Genomic DNA, 12,280 nt, shown 5'->3' on the forward strand with positions numbered 1-12,280 from the left:
CACCATAAATTGAATACATTCCATTTTAATGCATACAGTTTCCACGTGGAGGGGGCTCTAGAGTTTAGGATGGTCTCAACAACCTCAGTTGAGAGACCAGCATTTATGAGTTGGTCCCCCTCTGGGGCCAGACCCAGAGTTTCCACAGCTCCGGCCGAGGGTGCAGCAGACCCACGAGACCTAGGACGACGGCGGGGGAAGAGCTGTTTAAATGCGGCTGACTGCCGTTTTGCCTCCTGAAACCTCTCAACGACGTTATTGGGGCATCGAGGAGGAAGGCCCTGTCCTTGTCCCCGATGCCTGACAGGTTCGGCCACAGATGTCTCTCCGTAGCTACCAAAGCTGCCAGGGAGCGGCCAATGATGCGGGCCGTCTCCTTGGTAGCCCGAAGAGACAAGTCGACCGCTCAACGCATCTCTTTAATGTCATCGAGGGCGACCTCCCCACTCTTCGTCCACCTCTTTGAGGAGGTTGGCCTGGTACGCCTGCAGTAGCCCCATAGTGTGCAGGCATGCACCAGCCCGACCTGCCGCCATATACGCTTTCCCAACCAAGGCCGATGTTGAACGGCAGGGCTTGAAGGGAAGCGCCGGAGCCCTCGGGGATGATGCAGCGTCGGGCGAGAGATGCGATGCAAAAGTCTCTTCAACCCGAGGCATCATCCCATAGCCCTTCTCTTTTGCGCCCATGATGGTAGAATAATGATGTACATTAGGGCTTGATAAGCGCGAAGAGAAGGGCCTGTTCCACGATCTCGACAGCTCGGTGTGGAGATCGGAGAAAAATGGGAGGCTCCGGTGCGAAGGTTGTGACCGAGCTTGCAGGAACCACTCATCGAGTTTGCTTTTCTTGGTCGCTTCCTGCTTCTCTGATGGCCATTCAATATTTCATTTACTGACCGCTCTGGTCACAACATCCAGCAGCTCTTCAAAAGCGGGAGAATGGGGTGGTGAATCCTCGCATTCTCCCACATCAATGCTCATAACTTCTAACTCCTCGGAGCCAGATAGTTCGAGCATCGGGTCCGTTTCACGGGCGGAAGAAGCCGCAGAGCGGGCTTCCGGTCCGTGAGCGGGACCGATGGAGCTGGCATCTGAATGTTGAGAAAGCACGTGAACATATCCTGTAACTTTCGAGCAGGGTGATTTAAAAAATCAGCACTAAAACATAACATCTCGGTTAGTAATGTAACCTCGGTTCCCTGAGATGAGGGAACGAGTATTGCATAACCCGCCGCGCTACTGTGCTTTGATCAGGGGATCGCTTCAGTCGATTAAACCTGAGTTCCTTGGCAAAGAATGGGTGCTTATATAGCCATAAGCCACGCCCATTCTGGTCAACCATTCTGATTGGTTCGCACGGCTGAGCTGCCTCGCCATAGGTTCGTGCAGTTGCCACAGCAAAGCCAATGACCGCGCTAGTCGCTCATCTGTGTATGCTGTGCAGCTGCACTGCTTTTTAAATTGTCTTTAATATTCTCGAGAAAAGGAGTTTTCCCATAGCGTAAGCTAGCCTTATGTAATACTCGTTCCCTCATCTCAGGGAACCGAGGTTACGTTAGTAACCGATATGTTATGTTTTAGTGCTGATTTTTTAATTCACCCTGCTCGAAAGTTACAGGCTATGTTCACGTGTTTTGGATGTGAACAGCAAAAATCTCTGACATTTAAAAAAATTCAGATTTGGACTCACTTTCATATGTGGAATAAAATTGAATAGGTACTCTATCGTTCAAAACTAAGATAAGATTTTTTTTTTGAAAGAAGTCTATTATGCTCAGCAAGGCTGAATTTAATTGATCAAAAAACAGTAATATTGTAAAAACAATAATATTGTAAAATATTATTGCTGTTTTGGTTACATTTTATTTTAAGGTGTACTTGTTACAATGTAATTGTTCATTTAGGTATTGAGTAATATTATTAACATGTACTTACTATAGAGTTAGGATTAGGGTTTTGTTTAGGGTTAGTTGAATGTAATTATTCATAATTAACAGTTATTACTACTGTAAGTACATGTAACAAGGACACTGCAAAATAAAGTGTTACCACTGTTTTCTATTACGATGTATTTTAAAAATGTAATTCATTCCTGTGATGCGAAGCTGAATTTTCAGCATCATTACTCCAGTCACATGATCCTTCTGAAATCATTCTAAAATGCTGATTTGCTGCTCAAAAATATGGGCAGTGCCTGATATGGGCATGTAAACAATCTTGTTGCTTCTGGCTTTTGAAACTAGATTTTTAACAATATTTTTGATGAAATTGCTTTTTTCTTTCCAGGCTTTAGTGGTCAGAACTGCGAGGAGAACATTGATGACTGTCCAGACCATCGCTGCCTTAACGGAGGGACCTGTGTGGATGGAGTGAACACCTACAATTGCCAATGCAAGCCAGAGTGGACAGGTACCAAATGCCTATTCAAACCCTACACTTCAATACAGCTAGACACAAAGACATTTTTGAATCAGTAAGGCTAACAAGGTTTCATTGGGTAAAATCTCTTCTTTTTATTGCTGTTGTATCTGTGTTTAGAAATGTACATGCTGTATTTTGCAGTGAAATTAACAGCTCTAAGTATTTATATATTAATTCCTCAGGTCAGTTCTGTACTGAAGACGTCAACGAGTGCTATTTGATGCCCAATTCCTGCCAGAACGGTGGTACATGCTTGAACACGCAGGGTGGATACAACTGTGTGTGTGTGAACGGCTGGACAGGGAATGACTGCAGCGAGAACATCGATGACTGCACAGATGCTGTCTGCTTCGCAGGAGCCACATGTCATGATCGGGTGGCCTCCTTCTTCTGTGAATGTCCTCACGGGCGCACAGGTGTGCATAGAGCATTAGCTTTATGAGAGCTTTGAGCAAAACCACTGAAGATAATTTAAAGACCCTATTTTTAGTTTAATGGACCACTTATTTTACTTATTTTTTATTGAAAAAGAAATTAAGATGGGACATATCAATTTGCTTTTTTAATCTGCTAAAATGAATTTAGTCCGTATTGTACACTTGCACATAGATGATTGAGTGTCATGACATTATGTGTAACACTTTATTTTACAGTGTTCTTGTTGTTCTTGTTAGTAATTACTATAAATTGGGCATAATTGCATGCAACTAACCTAAACCACACCTTAATCCTAATCAGGGTTTGGTATTATGCGTGTGGATTTCAGCAGTGGTGTGTAACGCAGTCACTCCTACTAGCCAATTTGGCAAGTTGAATTATATATACAATATATGCATGTTTCAATTGTAGTCTTTTAAAAATCATCTGAAATAATAAACTAAGTGCAATTTAGTGTTGTCAAAAATATAGATTTTCCAATAAATATTGATACCGAAATATCTGAAACGCTTCCAATACAAATTTTCCGCAAATTAACATGACACCAAAATCTCATCTCTCTGACAGCGAGTTGACAAACAAACCTACCTACGCTCTCTCACTCATCTCATTTGCTTCGAATGAATTGCGCCAGCATAGGATTGGGCATATTTTGCATAATTTTACTCATTCCTTCGGCTTTTGTGCTCACACCCAAAGTTTGCACACATAATGCCGCCTCTCAGTACTAAATTGAGTCCTTTTTCACTGCTTATTGCACTTAAACAGTCAAAAACACACAAAATAATGTAAAACAAAATGCTGGTTTTGGCGAGTATTCATGTAAACACAGTCAGTTATGTTTTAAGTGCACTGTGATGAGGTTCAGTTCGTATACAGGGAAGGAAGAAGACAGGGCTCTGCTTAACTGGGACTCTCGTTTATTCCCTATGGTTTATTCACGTACTTTCAAATAAAAACAAAAAGGTGCCCACACAGCACGCTCACCGTGCAGAAGCACAGCATAAACACAATCAGTAATTCAGAATATAAATCGTTGATCTCTCTCTCTCTCTCTCTCTCTCTCTCTCTCTCTCTCTCTCTCTCTCTCTCTCTCTCTGTTGCATGCTGGGAGTTGGGGATAGTGGTGGTGGTGAGAGCTGTTGTGTGAGGGTGAGAACTTTCTTGTTTTCTTATTTACATTTTCTTTATTCCTTCCAGAAAATACATGGTCTAGGAAACGAATTGTAAATATAGTGGTAGTTGTGTGGCAGGATGGCGTCTCTTGATAAGACGCCGTCATTATCTCTCCGCAATGGGTTTAGATGTGTTCCTGAGGATAATGCCACAGTGGAGGATGTGTTAATTGCAGTTGGCGATCAAATTGGTCAAGAGAACATTGTATCTGCATCACGGATGAATCAGGCTGTCGTCGTTTTTTTGAAGGAACAAAATTTAGTGAATCGTTTGATAGTTAGTGACCTTACTGTTAAAGATGCTTTTGTGCAACTTTCTCCAATATCGACAACAATTTCAAATATCCCGCCTTTCGTATCCAATGACGTTTTGCAACGTGAGTTTCCCTTTAAAACTGTTGCGCTTGGATGTAAACATCCGGCTCTGAAGCACGTTGCGTCTTTTAGACGGTTACGTTTACATGGTGCTAGAATCGCCTGAGAATACATTGGATATTATATATGGTGTATGCAACTACTGGCAGCATAAGATGTTTCGAGTGTGGAGACATCGGACACAAGCGCCTGATGTGTCCACATAAGAAAACAGGTGCAGAAAACGCGACAGGAGCAGAGGATGAGGGCGAAAACATACTCGGTTACCTTATGTAACCTCAGTTCTCTCTAGAAGAGGGAACGAGTATTGCGTAAGTTGCTTACGCATCGGGAAAGTCTTCTTTCTTCGAGATCTGAAGCCAAAAATTATCCTTAATTTTGTATTCATTGTCAACACAGTGCAGCAGCCGGCAGACCTAGGCAGGCTGTATAAGCGTGCTCATTGGCTGCTCGGCGGCAACTGCTTAAGCCTATCAGTGAGCACTCTGAAACGTGGCCTCCAATGACGTGGCCTAACCGTCAGAATGGGTGTGGCCAGCGTGTATATAACCAGTGCTCACAGGCTAAATATCTGGTTTTCGCAGTCTGAAGCGCAAAAGCTCGTGGCGCGACATGGCAGGTTACGCAATACTCGTTCCCTCTTCTAGAGAGAACCGAGGTTACATTAGGTAACCGAGTACGTTCTCTTATGAGAGGTTCTCTCGTATTGCGTAAGTTGCTTACGCATCGGGAACCCTTTGTCAACGCCGTGTGCGCCGAGCATCCAGCCCATGAATCCCAGGGAGACCGGGGAAAACATTCTGCTGGAATAGGTGGCCGGTCGGAGAGACGGGCCAACACAGTACAAAGCACTTCACTCAGTATATAAAATAGAGCGGCGCGGCCGGTCTATAAGCATGTAACAGTGCAAAACAGTAGGGCCGGCAGAGCGAGCCCACACAGTACATAAGCACGTATAGGGTAATAAAAGAGCGACATAGTCGGTCTTTCATGAAGAGAATAAACCCCCGAATACGGGCGGCCAGCAGCGCGGGCCAGAACCGGTAAAACAGCGCGCAAAGGGGAATGAGAAACAGAGCGGCCCAGCCGGTCTGATTATAAAACACTTCACCCTAAGTATCATACCAGAAATATCGCCAGCATGTGAACGTAGTCTGTACATGAGAGACTGGGCAGAGCATATATGTCACTTATACTGACAGTAATTTTGCCTGTAAGGCGGGAACTTCCAGGTTATAAAACCTCACGAATGTTGATGGGGAGGCCCAGCCCGCCGCCATACAAATATCGTGGATAGAAATTCCGCTGGACCAGGCCCACGAAGAGGCCATGCCTCTAGTAGAGTGGGCTCTGATACCCAGAGGGCATTGCAGGTGTTTGGAGGCATAAGCTGCTGCAATCACTATCCACTATCCACCTGGACAGGCTTTGTTTCGAGGCGGCGAGACCCTTGGTGCGTCCGCCGAAGGAAACAAAGAGCTGCTCTGAATGCCTGAAAGCGGCGGAGCGCGTGATGTAAACTCTCAGCGCCCGGACAGGGCATAGGAGGTTATCACTGTCCCCATTATCGGATGCTGGCAGAGCCGGAAGGGAAATGACTTGTGCCCTAAAAGGGGTTCCAATCGCTTTGGGGATGTAACCGTGTCTCGGTCTGAGAATGACTTTTGAGTGGTTCGGTCCGAACTCAAGACATGCAGGGCTTACAGATAGCGCGTGCAAATCCCCCACACGTTTAACTGAAGACAGAGCTATCAGAAAAACGGTTTTAAGCAACAGGTACTTTAAATCCACGGATTCGAGCGGTTCAAAGGGAAAAGCCTTCAGGGCCTCCAGGACCAAGGACAGATCCCAAATAGGAACCGAGGGGGGCCGTGGGGGATTCATCCGTCTAGCTCCTCTGAGGAAGCGGATAATGAGCTCGTTCCTTCCTATTGCCCGGCCGCGCGTCGTCTCAGCGAACGCTGCAATAGCCGCCACATACACTATGAGCGTGGAAGGGAACCTGCCCTTTTCCAACAGCTCTTGTGGGAAGGAGAGCACCCTCGGAACCCCGCATGCGCATGGATCCAAGCTCTTAGTAGCGCACCATTTAGAAAACACCGACCATTTAGACGCGTAGAGCCGTCTCGTAGAGGGGGCTCTAGACTGTGTGATCGTGTTCACGACCCCTTCTGGCAGGTCAACGGGTATCCGTTGATCACCCATGCATGCAGAGACCAACGCTCTGGATGGGGATGCCAGATCGATCCACCGGCTTGGGAGAGGAGATCCTTTCTCACCGGGATCGGCCATGGGGATGAGTGCGACAGCCTCATTGGTCTCTGGGTATCAAGTTTGGTTCTCCCAGCGTGGGGCTATAAGAAGCACTGAGTGGTGCGTTTCTCTGATCCTCAAAATGACCTGTGGCAACAGGGAGATCGGAGGAAAAGCATACAGCGGGAGGCTGGGCCATGTCTGGGACAGCGCCTCCTCGCTTTTCGATAAAAATTTCGGGCAGTGAGCGTTGTCTTTCGACGCAAAGAGGTCGATCTCCGCTCTGCCGAATAGGCGCCAGAGAAACTGGACTGTCTGGGGGTGCAGGGACCATTCTCCCGGGGGAATGTTGTCCCTGGACAGTGGACCGACATTCAGGTGGCCCGGCACGTGCGCGGCTCTCAGCGAGCGCAACGAGCGGTAAGCCCACACGAGAAGGCGTTCTGTCAGCTTGCACAGATTCGTGGATCTGACACCGCCCTGTCGGTTCACATAGGATACCACGGACATGTTGTCCGAGCGGACTAGCACATGGTGATCCTGTATGAATGGGAGGAAGCGCTTGAGCGCGTTCTCGACCGCTCTCATCTCCAAACAGTTTATGTGGAGGCATTTTTCCTGGTCTGGCCACAGGCCAAAAACCGGTTTGCCCTCGAAAAGAGCGCCCCAACCTAAGGTGGAAGCGTCCGTCGAGATAACTTTGCGGTGTGAGATGGCTCCCATTGTCACTCCCTGCTGGTACCAGTCGGCCGCTAACCAGGGCTTCAGTGCTGAAACGCAGCTCTGAGTCACTCTGATTCGGATGCCGCCGGAAGCCCAGGCTCTGTGAGGCACTCGGGCATTCAGCCAGCCTTGAAGTGGGCGCATTCGTAAGAGACCCAGCTGAAGCACTGCTGCAGCTGAGGCCATACAACCCAGCAACCTCTGAAATGTTTTGAGAGGTGCGGTGCTGCCCGGCCGGAAGGACGCGGCCAGGCGTCGAATGCAGCGCGCGCGCTGTGTCGACAGGCGGGCCGTCATAGCCACAGTGTCCAGATCCAAACCCAGAAAAGAGGTTGATTGACTGGGCACTAGCGAGCTCTTGGTCCAGTTGACCGTAAGCCCCAGGCTGTCCAAGTGGCTTAGAAGCACTGTTCTGTGGGCGATGAGTTCGGCCTCTGACTGTGCTAGAATCAGCCAATCGTCCAGGTAGTTCAGAATTCGCATTCCCCGACCCCTCAGGGGAGCGAGAGCCTTGTCCATGCACTTCGTAAATGTACGGGGTGCCAAAGACAAGCCGAACGGCAGGACGGTGTACTGATATACCTGACCGTCGAAGGCGAATCTCAAGAATGGCCTGTGACGGGGTATTTTCTGGATCTGAAAGTACGCGTCTTTTAGATCGAGAGATATAAACCAGTCCCTCGGGCGAATTTGCGCGAGAATTTGTCTGGTTGTGAGCATTTTGAACGGTCTTCTCATAAGAGCCTTGTTCAAACGTCTCAGATCCAAGATTGGCCTGAGAGCTCCATCCTTCTTGGGAACGAGGAAATAACGGCTGTAAAAGCCCGACTCGCTCATGGAAGGGGAAACCGGTTCTATAGCCCTTTTGCACAGAAGTGTAGCTATTTCTGCTCGAAGTAGATGTGCTACTTCCCCATTCACTCTGGTCTCGATACGCGCTTGAAAGCGCGGAGGGCGGCGAGCGAACTGCAGAGTATAGCCCTGTTTTACTGTGCTCAGCACCCATTCTGACGCGCCTGGAATAGCTTCCCACGCTTTCGCGTGTGCAGCCAGGGGCAGAATGGCCTCCGGGCTCTGATCGCCGCTGATCGCGGGCTCGAGAGCTCGAAACGGAGGGGCGGGCGCGGCGCGCGCGCTCTCGGTGCTTAGATACGGCGGGTCGCAAGCAGCGATTACTGGCCGTTTCACACACAGCGTCCTGGTGGCTTTGGACGGGGAACATACAGTGTGAGGCACGACGCTTGAAAGCGGCGTCGGGGGCGAAGTATTCGAGAGGATGTGTGAGCGCGTGGGAGCGGGCACAGCATCTGTATTTATAACATGACCGGTCGTGAGGGGTTGTGTAACAGAGCGGGCAGTGAGTAGGTGTGGGCACAGGGCAGAGCGTCCGCGAGGACGGAGGTCGAGCTGGGCACTGGGCAGAGCTTTACGCAGGCTGGTCACAAGAACGGCATGCAGCAGGCCTGGAGCGCCGAGGCAGAAACAAATTCATCGCCTGTGTGGTCTTCTGAACCTCCGAAAAGTGGTCCACGATCCCGTTTACCGCTGGGCCGAACAGGCCGGTGGGGGAGAGGGGGGCGTTAAGGAACACCGCGCGCTCAGACTCCCTCATATCCGCGAGCGTGAGCCAGAGATGCCTCTCTGCGACAGTCAGAGAGGCCATGCACCGTCCAATGGCCTGGGCAGCGGATTTCGTGGCGCGAAGGGAGAGGTCCGTCGCGCTCCTCAAATCCGTGACGGAAGCAGACTCCGAACCCTTCTCGTCCAGATCACGGAGGAGGTTAGCTTGGAGAATCTGCAGTACGGCCATAGAGTGGAGTGCAGATGCAGCCTGTCCGGCGGCGGCAAAAGCGATGAGGTGGCGGTCTCCGTTGCTGAGCGGGGCGCGGCACGAACCGCAGGAAAAACTGGGCATTTTTAGAAAAACGCCCCGTGCTCTTTTAGAGAGAGAGAAAACGTGTGTCGCAGTAGGCGAACACACAGCAGTAAAGGATATGACGCCGGATAGCGTAGCAGGCACGGAAGGCTGAAGGTGGCGAAAGTGGCCGGCTTCTTCAAGCGCTGTCCTCGGCTTGCTGATCGCTGGTTTCAACGGCGGCGGCTCTCAAGATCCAGCGATGCGAAGAGCTTCGCTGAAGACAAGAAAATCAAATATTTAGCCTGTGAGCACTGGTTATATACACGCTGGCCACACCCATTCTGACGTTAGAAGGGTGTGGAGAGCGCGAAGCGCCCTCATTGGAGGCCACGTTTCAGAGTGCTCACTGATAGGCTTAAGCAGTTGCCGCCGAGCAGCCAATGAGCACGCTTATACAGCCTGCCTAGGTCTGCCGGCTGCCGCACTGCGTTGACAATGAATACAAAATTAAGGATAATTTTTGGCTTCAGATCTCGAAGAAAGAAGACTTTCCCGATGTGTAAGCAACTTACGCAATACGAGAGAACCTCTCGTAAGAGAACAATAGCGTTGATGCGGCCCAAGATGAGGTTGTTCCACTAACGTTAGTTGAGGTGAATGATGTGAATTCAGATGCTGTGTTACCGGCTGTTGACACTGAAAATGACGATGTTGTAACTTTTGTAGCCCCAGAGATTAGCATAACTGACCTAGTTTCTGATGTTAACAAAGAAGTAGCTAGTACCAGTGGTACAAAAACGGGGGAGAGTGCAAGTGATGGAATTGAATCGTTTTCAAGCGTCTTGAATAATGAGGAAATGGAGGAGGAGCAGTCTGATGATACTGAGTCACAAGTTTCTATGTGTGAAAATGATGGTAGTTCACAGGGAAGTGTATTTAATGCATCTCAGACAGTTTTTTCGGGAGTTTTCAATAAAGATTCATTGTATAGTTTGGAAGAAATTAACAATTTTTTTGGACGAAACGTATGGTAAACAAATCAACATAAATGATTTCTTCTCTGATGTAGACAAGTTTGTTCACTCTGTTAGTTTTTATCAGAAGACTTGGAGTTGATGAACTTTGTGAGAAGAAGTGTTTTCGTTTGAAAAAGCTTCTTATCACTATCAGAAAAAGTAAAGCAATGAGTAAGAGAAAGAGTAAATCAAAAAAATTGTAAACCATGTATTACACAATGTCTTTTCTTTGCTTTTCTATCATGCTTTGTTCTTTATTTCCCATCTTAATTTTGTATATGGAGGCTTTGAGGATAGGCTCTTTAAATATTAATGGTGGGAGGGATAGTGTAAAGCGTGCTACAGTCTATGAAATAATTGAGCAAAAAAAGCTTGATATTGTCTTTCTCCAAGAAACTCATAGTGATTTGATGAATGAAGTTGAGTGGAATTTGTGGTGGAAAGGACATAAAATAAGTAGAGGTGTGGGCATTTTTTTTTTCTTTAAAAATAAGGGCGGATATTAAAAGTATAGAGGAACCAGTGAAGGGTCGATTGTTGGTGGTTAAAGCTCAAGTTCAAGAGATGCTTGTTTTTCTGATAAATGGGTAGTTGACGTGACGTGGCTTTTTCACCGTCACAGAAGATAAAAAATAATTTATGTCACATTTTCATCATTTAGAATACTGTAAATGGTTAAACATTTTCTTGTTTTACATGAATTTGTTGTTATAATACCCGAGTTATTTTTTATTTTTTTACAACTTTGAGCCAAATCTCAAAATCGTCCTATGGTGTGACGGTAGACAACATTATTTCATAAATATTAACTTAATGTTATAAAAATAATGTTTAAACATCTTAATGAACACTCCTGGCATAATTATGCAAGTGTCTATTTCACTAAGCGGCCATCACTTTTCCTATACGTATACATTTCTAAAAGTGTAGGAATTTCATAAATTTGGCACAGAAAAAAATGTCCTTTGGTGTTATGCAATAACCTGATATTAAGTTGGGCAATATCATGGACAACTAAATTTAGTTGAAAGACCTCATTCAAGGTCATGTGACTGAAGACCCCTATAAAGCCCATGAGCAGTGCACATGGCAAGTATTTCTCTCAGAATTGTTCAAATATTTAACTATGTTTTCAGACCACTGAAGTTGTTAAGTTTTTTTGTCCTTTAGTGTGACACCCCTAAATTTTTTTTTTTTTTATTCAAATTTGTATTTTTAACAGCAGGACTATGTAATATTATCTATCTAAATGTATCATGCCAATTGCTAATGACAGTTCAGCTAGTATTAGCATGGTTATTAACTGCCACAAAAGCTCAAATGTCCTTTGGTGTGACAGAAAATGTCACAGGAAGTGTCCTTTGGTGTGACACTTTGGCCTGTCACACCATAGGACACAGATTTCACACAATAGGACAAGACCTCCTTAAGAAGTTTTTAAAACGAATATATAAAGTTTCAACAAAAAACAAATGTCCTTCTTTATTAATGGTACAATAAACACTATATATTCTGACTCTTTTTATGCAATGACTATCTTTGTCCTTTAGTGTGATGTTTTGTCCTATGGTGTGACAAACATAAAACAACAGAAAAATATACTTATTATGACCGCCGCTAGCGTAGCTAGCGAAAGCGGTCATATAGGGATTGTCAAAGTTTTTTTTTTTTTTTTTCCCGTCACCTTACTGAATTTTTCGTCAACGATACCAGGGACACCGAAGCACCGGGGAACATGAAATTTGGTGGGCATGTAGCCCCACTAGACTTCTACGGAAAAATTTCGTTTGGTCCCCGGGGGCCACTCCCCCCCCGCGCTGGGCCCCCCCAAACCCAAAAAAATGCAGTTTTTCCTAAATAACTACCTGAACCGTGGCACCGACGATGAAGAAATTTTTATGGTATGTTGGTCTACTAGACTTTTACGGAAAAAATTCGTTTGGTCCCCGGGGGCCACTTCCCCCCCCGCGCTGGGGCCCCCGTAAATTTTTCGTCAACGATACCAGGGACACCGAAGCA

The 12,280-nt window shown here is 46.7% G+C and overlaps 1 protein-coding gene across 2 annotated transcripts in view; it reads left to right on the forward strand.

Annotated features, from left to right (window-relative positions):
* LOC308691702 (uncharacterized protein) overlaps window positions 1-12,280 on the forward strand; it is a 228,083-nt gene that overhangs the window by 156,835 nt on the left and 58,968 nt on the right. For both annotated transcript variants that reach the window (XM_081367199.1, XM_081367198.1), the window contains exons 27-28: window positions 2,289-2,411; window positions 2,606-2,839. In XM_081367199.1, coding sequence (XP_081223325.1) covers window positions 2,289-2,411; window positions 2,606-2,839 — 357 coding nt within the window. The remainder of the gene's footprint in view (window positions 1-2,288; window positions 2,412-2,605; window positions 2,840-12,280) is intronic.

Source organism: Scardinius erythrophthalmus, assembly GCF_964197995.2.
Source record: "Scardinius erythrophthalmus genome assembly, chromosome: 5".
In the NCBI taxonomy this organism is placed as follows: Eukaryota; Metazoa; Chordata; class Actinopteri; order Cypriniformes; family Leuciscidae; genus Scardinius; species Scardinius erythrophthalmus.